Source organism: Notolabrus celidotus, chromosome 13 (assembly GCF_009762535.1).
Source record: "Notolabrus celidotus isolate fNotCel1 chromosome 13, fNotCel1.pri, whole genome shotgun sequence".
Taxonomy (NCBI): domain Eukaryota; kingdom Metazoa; phylum Chordata; class Actinopteri; order Labriformes; family Labridae; genus Notolabrus; species Notolabrus celidotus.
In genome coordinates this window covers 13,709,625-13,722,868 of record NC_048284.1, presented here as the reverse complement: position 1 = coordinate 13,722,868, position 13,244 = coordinate 13,709,625, and the positions used below count along the sequence as shown (strand labels likewise).

Genomic DNA, 13,244 nt, shown 5'->3' with positions numbered 1-13,244 from the left:
GAAAAAAATACAAAATATAGATATATAAATAAATAAATAGGAATACCATCGACGTGCTTGTCTTGTCAGAAAAAATAATTAACAGATAAATGTCTAAGAAAATAGAAAATCATAAAGAGTAGGAAAGGACCAGTATCTAAGAGGATAAGGGCCACAGAAAAAAATATATCCAATATATTTTTTTATTTTTTTGTTCTTAGAATAAAGTCAGAATTCTGAGATTGAAATCAGAATTCTGACTTTTTTCTCATAATAATAATAATAATAATGATAATAATAATAATAATAACAATAATAATAATAATAATAATAATATTAATAATAATAATAATATTAATAATAATAATAATGATAATAATACAAAAATATATTGGACCTTGTTTTTTTCAGTGGATTAAAGTCAGAATACTGAGATTAAACTCAGAATTGTGATATTAAAGTCAGAATTCTGAGAAAACAGTCAGAATTCGGACTTTTTCTCCGATTAATAAAAAATACTTAATTTTGTTTGCAGTAGAAAGAGGATTAGGGCCTTTGAAAAAAAAAACAATTAAGGTCAGTTTTTTTTATTATTATTAATGTACTGAGATAAAAGTCAGAATTCTGATTTAAATCTCAGAGTTCTATCTTTTTTCTCACAGTAATAATAATAATTAAACAAATTAGACCTTCATTTATTTATTTTTTTTCATTGGCCCTAATCCTCTTCCTTACCGCTGCGCGTAGCTGCTGGGGTCCAAAATTAAACATTCCCCCCTTGTTTCCTTCACCGGAAGTACCGCCCTCCTGCTTCCGGGGAATTCACAACATCCAAGATGTCTGCCGCCATAGCTTCCCTCGCTTCGTACGGTAGCGATTCTGATCCAGAAAATGACTCGGAATCTAACACCAGTGTCGATAAAATGGACTCAGATGATCCGGACGCTTTGGCACACCTCAAACCTCTACAGTCCGGACATACGATGACTTTGGCTGTTCTCAATTCCGCTCCTGAAGTTGCCGTCAAGGTAAGCTAACTAAGCTAACTGATGTTAGCCTCGCGTTATAATCTGTAGTTTTAGAGTCAGACACGTTTATTCACGATACGCTTTTTATTTAGAGACATGATTTTTCACGTAACTATGGTATATCCGGAACAAGAAGTCTTTGAATGTCACGTATTGTCCTCAAAGTAATATATGAACAAGAAGCGGTTAGCGGGAAACGTTGAGTACTCATGAGGATGTTTATTGTTTATTTGACATTAGATGGGAATGACCAGCAAGTTAACTTCGGCAAGTTACATTAACCATGGGGGCTTTTGCACAGTGACATAGGAATTATTTTATTCTATCTGACAATTGTTTTACCAGACATCTTTGTTGCATTGTCTGTCATTAATGTATCTCTTCATTGTAGGAGTCTGTGGAGACTGGCACACACCTGGACCCTTTATTGAAAGAAGTCGCTTTCAATCCGACATATGAAACCATGTTTGCACCAGAAGTAAGTTTTTGAGTTATTGGATGTGAACCAGGTCCCTTAACTCTAATTCACTTTATAGACACTGTAATCTAGGAAGGGTATTCAAAGGACAGGTTAGTTGATATATCATGTTTACACTGTATTAAATACAAACATATATTTTTTTGTTCTATACTTGTCTTTTGTCTGGTAAAGAGAGCTTTTATTAGTCAGAACAAAGTGTAAAACTGAATCTCTGGAGCTGTTAAGTCATGGATGGCACACATTAGGTGCATTTCGACCAAGAGTTCTGGGGTCTTTTAGCCCCCAGAACTACTTTCCCCGGAACCAAAAGGCTCCCGTGCCCCCATTGTTGTCTGTGCTTCGACCGCAGGCTGAAGACCCAGGTAGATTGTGAAAATCAGGCCAGTGACATATGGAGATTTTTTTTTACATTAAATAATATTTTGAAATCTTAATAAAAAACTATACTAGTATGCATTACCAGGAACTCCCTCTGCGTTTCAACAACTGTGTAAACTCCACAAACACCGTTACGTTCAACTGAAAGTCCCAGGACCTTTATAAAGTACTACCCACCAAGCAGGGGCTTTTCAGGGGGAGATTAACTACCCCTAAACTAAATTTAGACCCTGGTTCCTCCAGCCGAAAAGCACATAGTTCCGGGGTAAAGTTCCTGCGGTGGAAAAAATGCATATTACAAATTAGAATTTCAATCTCAAACTTTATTTGTATGCTAATAAAAATGCATAAATTAGTCCTTATCATATTCTGAAACTCTGCCACAACAAATTGATGCATGATTTGGGAAGCCCTGAAAAAGAATAATTGTGTTCTGCCAGTGCCTCCTACTTATTTTTTTCCATCTAACTACTATTACATATGCCAAAAGCCTGTCATACTCGTACAAATAAGAAACAAGACAATGCTGTTTCCAGTATTATTAATCACTTTTGATTGCTTCCTTTCAGTTTGGGCCTGTGAACCCGTTCAAAAGCCAGCAGATGGCTGCCCCAAGAAACATGTTATCTGGCTATGCGGAACCTGCTCACCTCAATGACTTCATGTTTGAACAGCAAAGGAGGACCTTCTCCACTTTTGGTAAGCTGGTCTTTGACGAGACAATATAGGATGTTATGTGGTCAATATATCGATCCTGTCCAAATATTCAAGACCTGTCTGCAACACTGTCCCCCCTCCTTATAGGTTACGCTTTAGATCCATCTCTTGACACACACCAGTTAACAACTAGTAGCTACATTGGTGCCGTGGACGAGGCCGAGAAGAATAAAGGTAACAGCATCTCGTTCACCATTTCTGATGCTTTTGTTTGTAAATGACTTAATAAATCAACGCTCCTTAGTTTGACCTGAACAGGATGACCTGTTGTTCAAATAACATGTAAAAATATAACATTGAGCTTTTTTTTACAGGGTTAACTGTGTTTGAGAGCGGGGCAAAGAAGTCAGAGAAAAGGAAAAAGGTCAAAGGTGGAGACGCAGGAGAGATAGACCAATTCCTGGGACCATGGGCAAAATATGCAGATGAGAAGGATGTGGCCAAACCCTCTGAGGTAAAGGCTTTATTTGACATATTAAAGCTCTCCACATGTAGATTAGAAGCGTTACTCTTGGGAAGTTTGACAGATTTATAAAGGAAGTTCACATTTTATGACTTTTTGAAAAGTCTTTGTGTTGATGTCTTATGAGCATCCATGGCTCATTGCTGAAAGCTTAATTTAAGTGCCACCATTAGTTTGAATAGAAAATATTTCACCGATTTATCACTAGAAAAAATGATTACTAGGTTTATTTTTTATTTAATAAACAGTTCATGATGAATTTAATCTTCCAGGATGAGCAGAAGGAGCTGGATGAAATCACAGCCAAGAGGCAGAAGAAAGGAAGGAACGAGGAGGATGCTCCAGCTGAGGAGAAGACCATTCTGCATGGTACGGTGGTCTCTTTTACTGAACACCTGACATCTGAACCATTTAATTTTGATTTTGTATCGAACAGTTGTTTGTTTTTTCTGAGGTGTCAGCATATCTCTTGAAAACAACCTTATCTTTTCACAAATTCTAAACAGTAAGGGTTAAAAATTGAGATTGAGACTTGTCATGAGTTTTATCATTTTACACAGTTTCCTTTTGTCGGATAAAGTTTACACTGAAGTCATGGTATGATAGATCACCTAGAAACAGGGCAGTGCAAGATGGCCGCCTGCATGGTAGGAGACCAGCCTCTATGTTTAAAACAAAAAGAGAGAGAGAGAGGAACACATCCCAAGTTAACAAAAACGAAACCATTTTTTAAATTCCGGTCATTGTACACTAAATCAAACATTCTAACAAATACTATATTTCGTTTCCCCACCGCTATACCAAACGCTGCTATGTACCCTGTACCTTTTTAACGTTAGACTTTTTGTTTGAGTGATGATAGACTGCTTAGATTGTTAGTGGAGTCATCAGTCCCCTTCTTGGTGTTCTGCAATGTACAGTCACCTTTAAAAACAATTGCAGAAAGATTTCCTTTTTTTAGACCTTTATTTTACCAGGAAAAAAATGTATGAGAAGCAGTTCTCTCTTTACAAACATGACCCGACCAAGAGGTGCCAACAGGAACACATACACACACATAGACATATAAACATAAAATAGAACAAAAGTGAACAAGTATCAAGCAATGTGTGCAAGGTGTATAAAAGTATGCATGTAAGTAAAGTCCGAATTGATCAGCAGGAGCAACAGTCAACTAAAATCTGTTGCGGTTTTAGCTTGACGTTTATGAGTGGGTATAAGTTGAGAGTTTGAGGGTGTTTTGTAAGTTGTTCCAGTCGTTAGCTGCTGCAAAATGAAAGGAATTACAGCTGAAGACAGTATAAGTAGACGTGAAGAAGAGGGGACAGGTAGGGAGGTGTCTTGCCCAGGATTGACTTGTATACGAAATGAAGCCAGTGGTGAAGCCACTGGATATGAAGGGAGGGCCACAGTGGTGAGTGTGGAAGGGTGCATTAGTGGCAAAGCGGATAGCTGAGTGATAGAGTGTCCAGTTTCTTGAACGCAGTACTTTAGGCCATTTTGTAAATGATGTCACCAGAATCCATAATCAGGAGTATTGTAATCATGACGAGGGTGTGTTTGGCAGCATGAGTGAAGGAGGCTTTGCTGCAGAAAAGGAAAGCTAGTCTGGCTTTGATTTTGGACTGAAGGTTGTCAATGTGTGTGGTCCTGATGTCTCTTTTTATCCCCTCTCCAGTTAAAGACATGTACGACTACCAGGGCAGGTCTTACCTTCACGTCCCACAGGATGTCGGCATCAACCTGCGATCTGCCGAAGCTCCAGACAAGTGTTACCTGCCCAAAAAACAGATCCATGTCTGGTCTGGACACACAAAGGTGAGTGGGAATAGAGATGTTGTCAGTCCTTTCCTTTGTTAGTTGTACTTTAACGTACCAGTGAAGACAATTTCCCTAAAACTCACTGTTCAAATAGCTCTGAAATGCAAAACAGAGGGAGAGTTCCATCACGCAGCCCTCGTTAGAAATCTCTGAGGCAGACCGTAAAAACCTCCGGGGTTCTGTAGCATGAGATGATAAAAGTGACAAAAAGTGCCACTTGTCACAGACATATCCAAATTATTCTGTCTCCTTCAAAACTCTATCTTTATAATTCAAATCTAACGGCAAACAGTGGGTTACTCTGGGAGGGATCTGATCCAAGCTTCAGATCTGCCAGTGTGCTTGAGGGAGGGAGAAATCACTCAAGTTTTAAATTGGCTCTATCTGCTTTGTGCGGGAAGTTAGAGCCTCGGGAGTCTAATTTGAAATACAAAGAGGTATGAAGAGATAATAAGCATGTGGAAGCGCTGATGTCGAGATAGTAGATGGAGAATGGCCCATACTGTGTCGCCAAAGTTATGGAATATCTTTTTTGAGGAAAGTTTGGAGCCTTTATAACTTCTATTGCTGTTAGAGTGCCGGCACAAACACGATCGATCCACTCTGCTTACCTTATGAGTCAGCTGATAGTTTCCCCATAGACTGAGTAAATATCGTGAACATTTGGCAATGCCCTTTGAATCGTAAAGCCTATGCAAAGTATATGCACCACTGGAGAAATAAAAGGTCCCACCAATACAAACATTTTGTACTACACAACCATTTGTCAATTGTTATGTATGTGCGTGATGTCAAATTTTTGCAGAGCTGTGGCATTATTAAGTTTTACAGATTTGTCACATGTGATCTCAGATGATTTTATCAAACCCGAAATCAGTGTGTGCACAATTAGATGTAAAAAAAAATGACTGTTAAAAGTACAACTTGGTGCTTGGTCTTGCAGTCATATTATGATATGGAGAAGTTCAGTGTATAACATGTATCTTTTTTGTGTGTTTTCCAGGGTGTCAGCGCTATCCGACTATTCCCCAAATCTGGTCATCTGCTGCTCTCCAGCTCCATGGACTGCAAAATCAAGGTAACTTATTAAGATTTTAGACGCTAAATAATGCTCATTAGATTTTTTTTAATTTGCAGTTTTAGTGATTACTTTCTAATGTATCATGGTATTTTTGAGTAGATTGGAAGCCAGCCTTTACAATCTACCGGTTTCTCTGCATTGTAAAAATCAGTCAATCAATCTTTATTTGTATAGCGCTTCATCACAACAAAACCGTTATCTCAAGACGCTTTTACAAACATAGCAGGTCTACACCATGCTCTATCTTAACGGGCAGAAACGTGACCTTGACCTAGCGACTGACACCAATTGTATTCATGTCAGATGGGATTTGGACAACACTGCTTTTGAATCGCTGACTTAGTTTTACATGGTTATCATGACCAAACTTAGGCTGTTTCCGAAACGGCCTGCTACATACTACTTACTAATGTAGTAGGCAGTAGGTATTGCCTACTACATACTGCGTTTGAATTTAGTATGTAGTATGACTGCTCTGTCCGATCTGTCATGCAGCATGCTGAGCCAGACGTCACTGGATTTCCGGTTTCGGAAAGTGGAAGTAAACAATGGCGAAGCCGATAAATAAAAAGCTTATTTAGCATCCATTTATGATTTAAAAAGTTAGGAAGTGGTTTATATGTAATTTGATAACTTTCACAGCACCCAAAAACGGATTTCCTCCCGTCAAAAAATGAGGAAAAAGAAAAAGCAGAACGAGCGCTGTGCATTATGGGAAACAGTACGCGAGGCAGACTGGTCCGATGCATACTGAGATATTTTCCCGTATCAGTAGACATCCGGGGAGTTTTGGCTTACTGCAGATTTTGCTCTTGTTCACATACTACTTACTACATACTGAATTTTGGACATATCAGTACGTACTGCTAGTATAGTAGGTGATTTCGGAAACAGCCTTAGACTGTGTAAGAAGACAGCCTCTTGAAAGTGGAGCCAAAACATTTAGAGCTCCCCCTGGTGTCTGCCTGCAGTATGAGCATTAAAGCCTGCCTCCTCTTTTAGAAAGAGGGGACAGAAGATTAATTCAAAATACACTTTAAATATATAATTCTATCATGACAGTTCTTATCATGCGGTTCTATGTGATGGTGTTCATTTTTTTGGATCATTCTAGATTTTAGTAGTTATTTAATGCTCATGTTGCGACGTCATGATTGACAGCTCTGTTGATAAATGTAGGCTCGTGCAGCATTCTTTATCAGATTATCAGATTAACAGATTAGAGGAGAAATGATGAGAGAAGACATAACAAACACTCACACAAAGGTCATTAACTTTACATAACCATGAGTGTCCACTTCAAAACAACACTTGAATGCATTTTGTGGACTGACCAGAGGGCTCTTTGGATATTTATCAGTAGGGATGGGTACCTTTCACATTGAACCGATACGTTATCGGTACTCAACGGTACCAGTTTTCGGTACTTGTGTGTGTGTTTATGTGCTAATAAATGTTAATTTGTTTAATAATAAAATCTTTTTTTTTTTTTTTATTTAACATATTTATTTCATTTAACATGAAATGAACAGAAACAGGTTTATGTAGGTGATTAGATATATTAGCCGACACATGCTCGTTGCGTCTAATTGCTCTTTCGGGAGTTTATCAATGAACACAAGTGAATGCCTGCGGACGGGAAAAAGTCAGTTCTCTATCTCTTTATAATAACAGGACACACAACTTACTTGTTGGGCATTCAAGCACACAGAACCAGTTTTAAACAGGGCAGGTAGTCGAAGCGAGAGAGTCCGTCTCAACTTAATCCTCCTGCAGCTCTGCCTCGCGGTGAGTGCTCGCGCCCGTCAGCTGCAGGCTCCGTCTGGCGCACTCCCGCACAGATGCAGAGAGCAGAGACGTCCCACGATCAGTCTCAAACTTTATTACAGGGCGAAAGTATGGAAAATCCCCTACTCTTCCACTCCATCACAGCGACAAGGATGCGTTCAGGTACCAAAACATGGTACTGTTTGATTTTAAGCGAATTGGTACTCAGTAGTACCGATTAAGTTAAGTTAAATGTGTGTTTTGGTCATTGTAAGGGGCGCGGCATCAATGCAGCATCACCACCAGCATGATCACGTGTGTGCTTAATATGTCGCCAAACAAGGCAGAATTTTGGGGTTGCCTTTGTTATCCACATTTATGTACAGTCAGAGCTCCATCTTGGTATTAAATATTTCATTGTCCCTGGCTATCACAGGTACTGTTTACCTTAGCTCGTTTGGTTAATTAGTTGTGGATTTGGTGCTCAGTGTCATCACAGGGCTTTTTTTTTGCTTATAGTTAAACATTCTTCTTCTCTTCACAGCTGTGGGAGGTGTACAGTGAGAGGAGATGCATACGGACATTCATTGGTAAGTGACTCCTCAATCTGATGTGGTTCACTCAATAATAACTCACTCTATGGGATAGTAACAGGATTTTATCACACTCACCATCACCATCAAATTTCATCATTTTCTGATCAACAATGCATCATCAGCAAACATGCGGACCTGACGTGAAGTATGCTCAACGTCTGAAAAGCACGCAGCCTTGTGGGGAAGTCCAGAGTAAGTGACAGACTGTGAGCTCAGCATTACTACGACACTAATGACACGTCTGCTGACCACTGAAAGTGTGTGGATTCTTGTTTATAAATTTATTTATTTTTGGTAAATAGATTGGGTCCAGAGGAGAGGTGGGGGGGGGGGGGTTCACAGGCTAATGTGTGCAGGTCAGTCTTCCCAGAGGCAGCACACTGTCTGAATAGAGATTGTTTGCAGCTGCGGTTCTGCCTGTCAGCTCCTTCACAGAATATGCATAATTCAGCAGCCGGGGGGAGGGGGGGGTTGGAGGGGAGGAGGGGGCAACAGACACACGGAGGGGTTGACATGCGGGAGGAGAGAACACGGTTCAGGAGTGAATAAAGTGACGCAGAGTGACTGGATGAGAGGTTTGGGGGCTGGAGAAGGCGCAGGTTGCGGATGATGTTAATTTTATTTTCATCAGACGTGTGTCGGAGACATTCAGCATATTAGGTTTTCACTTTGTTGTTGCTGCTTTGCTCTCAGTTCAATCATCTGCAGTCTTGTATATCTCTCTTTACTTGAACAGAACCATAGATTATTCCTTTTCAGTCAGATCTTTTAAAAAGTACTTTCTCTTGTTTTCAAACTGTTGCTTTTTTTCATTGTAAAACTTCAAATAATAAACCCAGGCCTTTGTTTGTTTGGACTTATGTAATCACCCTGCCTTTTATTTAAGACAGGCGTGTTTGTGAGACAGGCTTTAATTTATCCTCAAACAAAGCTCCAGCGCAGCAGAGATGTGGGAGAAACAACAGTTATTAACTTAAACCTGTAAGAATGTTTACCTGAATACAAAATAAGGCTCTAATATATAATCCAAAATATGGATTGCTTATATGATAATGAGAGAGGGACAAAGCCCTCTGTTCAAATGAGTGCTGAGTCGACATGTCAGCTTATAGAGGTTGTACTGGTATTAGGGGTGTAACGATTCTTTTAATAACGATTCGATTCGTATCATGATTTGTGATTGCCGATACTATTAAAGGACGCCATTGGTTCATTTGGAACAATCCAAAGCGATTCAGTGACTTGAAATCGATTCAGTAACTTTTTAGCCAAAAATTCAACCAGTGTGACTGTGAAATAAATACCTTAATACTGGACAGTCCTAGATTCCTGTTGTTGCCCTGATGTTTTTGGCCCGAGTCAAGTTTTGGCCTAGTCTCTGACTAAACATTCTGCTGCAAGAGGTGCCTGGACGGTCTGCGTTGTGTGAAATCCCATGGCGTCTTTGTAGGTGGTTGGATAGATTTGTGGTGTTGCTGTGGTACTTAACTCGACCTTTACATATCCTCCAAACAGCAAGTGACTTATTTAGAACATCTCCGTCTTTGCAAAAGCCAAAGTGTTTCCACACACTGGACTGCAATAGTGGCTTGATAATTCCTTGCTCGCCGGCTTCTCCTCTGCCATCCGCCATGCTATGTTTTGTTATCTGCTGGTGCGTGGCGATGACGTCACAGACAGGCAGCCTGACTTAAGTAACGTTTAATGTCTTTATTATTAAAAGTGCAAAAAAACACATCCATATAAAGTCTGCCGAGTTTAAATCCAATGCGTTATTTCCTAGTATAATCGATTTATTACATTTTAAAACAATGCTAGATCGATATATGTCGTCCGGAAGGCCAACTTGCCGAGCACAGATCGATGTAGTTGGATCGTAGTAGTATGAATCGATACATTGATGTAGTAGATGAATCGTTAAACCCCTAACTGGTATACTGTAAAACTTCAAATAGAAGCCTGTCTCAATTAAAAGCCTGGTCCCTTCTTTTAGCTAGGTGTGGCTACCTGTTTTGACAGATCAAATAAAGCCTCTGCCTTCAAACAGAAGCTAGTATTCATTAGTATATTTGGTTGTCTGTGTAGAAGAAGGTAAAAAAGCAAGGCTGTGTACTGATGGGAGAATAGCACGGCTAGTAATCAGCTGTTATGGAGCCCAATATGTGCGAGTGAGTCCACAGCATGCACGCACACCATCTCAGAGTCTCCCACACATGATTAGGACGAAGGATGAAGAAATGTGAGTGACAGGAGGGAAGGGGATGAATCTGCTGCTTCTGACGCACAAATAACAATGAAAACAAATGTCTGTCCTCCATCAATCTAGCATGCTTTTACAGTAAAAATGTGTTACAATAAGGTTATAACAACAAACAACAGCTTTATAGACCTAAACGTCTGCACAGCACTCACTCACTCGTGATTCTATGAAGAGGGCTCTTCCTTCCTTATTTCAGCACATTGGCAGAGACATGCTGTCTCGAAGAGCTCCATCAAATCACTGATTTGTAGCTAATTTGTAATTTCAGCAGCTAATCCTGTACATGAGTAAATATTCTTACCGATTTGAATCAACAAGATTCTTCCCATGTTTGCTATTTGAGAATAAATGTACAGTCTGTCTCATGTAGACGCCTCCACATTAAGGCAGGGTAGTAATAAAAGCTGGGGTTCTAATAGAAGTTTGACCATTATGCATTGTTTGTTAGGAGCAAATGGCGTCATCATGATCCAGCTTACGAAGACATGACAAAAAGGAAACACACGGTCGACTAAATGATGTAGAAAAGATGAACAAAAATAATGAGGTGTGTGAATGTGTGTATTGGCAAATCAATATGTTGATGTGTCAGTTGTTGGGCGAGTGTAAGGATGGATAGAGCATGCTGTATAGTGTAAAATGAGCTTCAAACGCAGCCGAAGCCAACCAATAACAAACATGTTTCCACAAAGAGTACAGTATTCTGCAAAAATTCAGTGTCCTGCTCCATATTTTAACTTTTTTCTTTTTTCTTTTTATTGTATCTTTATTTGGAATGGACTGGTAGATACAACAGAATAGCAATATTAGTAAAAGTTAAAACAAAAGTCCTTTCAGTTTTGTTTGTTTTGAGTCCAGAAAAAACACCACATCCAGGAATAAGAGTTAAAAGAAGTTAAGGTCATAAATCAGATTGTGTTCATCCATTATGGTGTCCACATCTCTCTGATAACTTAAATTTCCCAGCAGGTTTGAAAAAGAAACAATAATAGTGGATACACAATGACCTCTTATGGACAGACCTGACAGTTTGCTCGGGATAAACTCTGCTAGACAAGGCTCACTTATTCACCTAAAAATAACTCTTTTACAGCTTAATTAAAGATAGAACAGTGTAAATTACAAAACAATATTACCATGCTCTTTTGAGGGTAACAAATATAATCCAGTTGTTCCAAATTTGGTCAAATTTGTCCATTAGGACAATGGATCAATTTTTTCATCCTAAATATCTCAAGAGTTATTCCAATCCAATCATCCAGGGAAGGCTGAATCGGGCTTAACCATCTCCTTGTAATTGTTCCATATTTGAACTTTTAAGCAAACTCAAGCAGAGGTGTCATGTCTTCCGCCTTCATCCTCATCATTTTTTTTAGCACTGCCATGACAAAAAATGTCATGCACATGCTGAGGATTGCCTCTTGCATATTAAGTTCCCTCCAGTTGATTGTTGACCTTCTCCCTCTGGCTACTACGCCATCCGGCTCTTCTTTTTTTTTTTAATAAATATTTTTATTGAGAAATATGGCAAATTTATAATGACAGATCAAGATTGGGAGTCACAAAAGCAAAGACATGTATAGTGAGTGACTATTACAACAGAATACTGTGCATCCCAAGTATTGAAGTACGAAAATAATAATATAACAAACCATAATTTCCTTTTTTAATTTTTCAGTAGAACATAGAGAAAAAAACACATGACTACAATACATGACTTATATCCCAAAAAATATCTATATATAGTAGAAATATTAATAAAAGTTATAATAGTAATATATTAATACAAATAAATGCAATAAAATAAATTAATAATCAAAAATAAATACAAATTAGTAAAAAAAAAAAAAAAAAAAAGTAAAGAGACAAACGGACATGGGGGGCGGGGGATTATTAATCAGGAGGTAAACACTTCAGAGTGTTGAAGAAGGATAGAAAGGACTGCCACCTAAAACTTTCCAGAGTTGCCTCTTAGTGAGTATCTTATCTTCTCAAGTTTTAGAAAAGACATGACATCCTTGAGCCATTGAGCACTGGAAGGAGCTTTGGAGGACTTCCAGTGAAAAAGAAGACAGCGTCTCGCCAATAAAGAAGTGAAAAATATAACATCTAACTGCTTCAAGGTGAATTGATGGTCGTCTTCAGGACATCCATATATGGCAATATGGGGAGAAACATTCATATTTACTGAGAGTATTTTGGACATCGTGGTAAAGTAGCTCTGCCAAAAGTTTAATAATAATGAGCAAGAGTAAAACATATGAGTTAGGGTACAAGAGGAATCGTGACATTTATCACAGCTGTCAGTAATCGAAGGATACATTTGTGACAAACAGGCTTTGGAGAAATGAATTCTAAACAATACTTTGAGTTGTATGAGAGTGAGCCGAGCACAGGTTGAGCTTGAGTGAATTTTTTTAACAGCCGCATCCCATCAGTCCTCTCTCAAATTCAACCGTAGTTCAAACTCCCAGTCAGTTCTGACTTTAGTGGTTAACACGTTGTTGCAAGAGAGGAGTTTGTAATAAACCTTTGAGAAAAGTAACTTATGAAGAGGGTTGAAACTAAGGAAATCATCCCACAGTTGGGTTGGAGAAGAGGAGGGAAAAGTTGGAAACAAGGACTTCACACAGTGTCTACGCAGTCAGGCTCTTCTACTGTCTTCAGCAAACA

General features: G+C 38.9%; 1 protein-coding gene across 1 annotated transcript in view; it reads left to right on the top strand.

The window, feature by feature from the left end:
- Positions 1–773: 773 nt before the first annotated feature.
- Positions 774–13,244, top strand: part of cdc40 (cell division cycle 40 homolog (S. cerevisiae)) — a 36,196-nt gene continuing 23,725 nt past the window's right edge. The window contains exons 1-9 of the mRNA XM_034699868.1: positions 774–1,007; positions 1,399–1,485; positions 2,436–2,565; positions 2,671–2,757; positions 2,898–3,037; positions 3,319–3,415; positions 4,725–4,864; positions 5,871–5,945; positions 8,260–8,305. Coding sequence (XP_034555759.1) covers positions 816–1,007; positions 1,399–1,485; positions 2,436–2,565; positions 2,671–2,757; positions 2,898–3,037; positions 3,319–3,415; positions 4,725–4,864; positions 5,871–5,945; positions 8,260–8,305 — 994 coding nt within the window. The 5' untranslated portion in view covers positions 774–815. The remainder of the gene's footprint in view (positions 1,008–1,398; positions 1,486–2,435; positions 2,566–2,670; positions 2,758–2,897; positions 3,038–3,318; positions 3,416–4,724; positions 4,865–5,870; positions 5,946–8,259; positions 8,306–13,244) is intronic.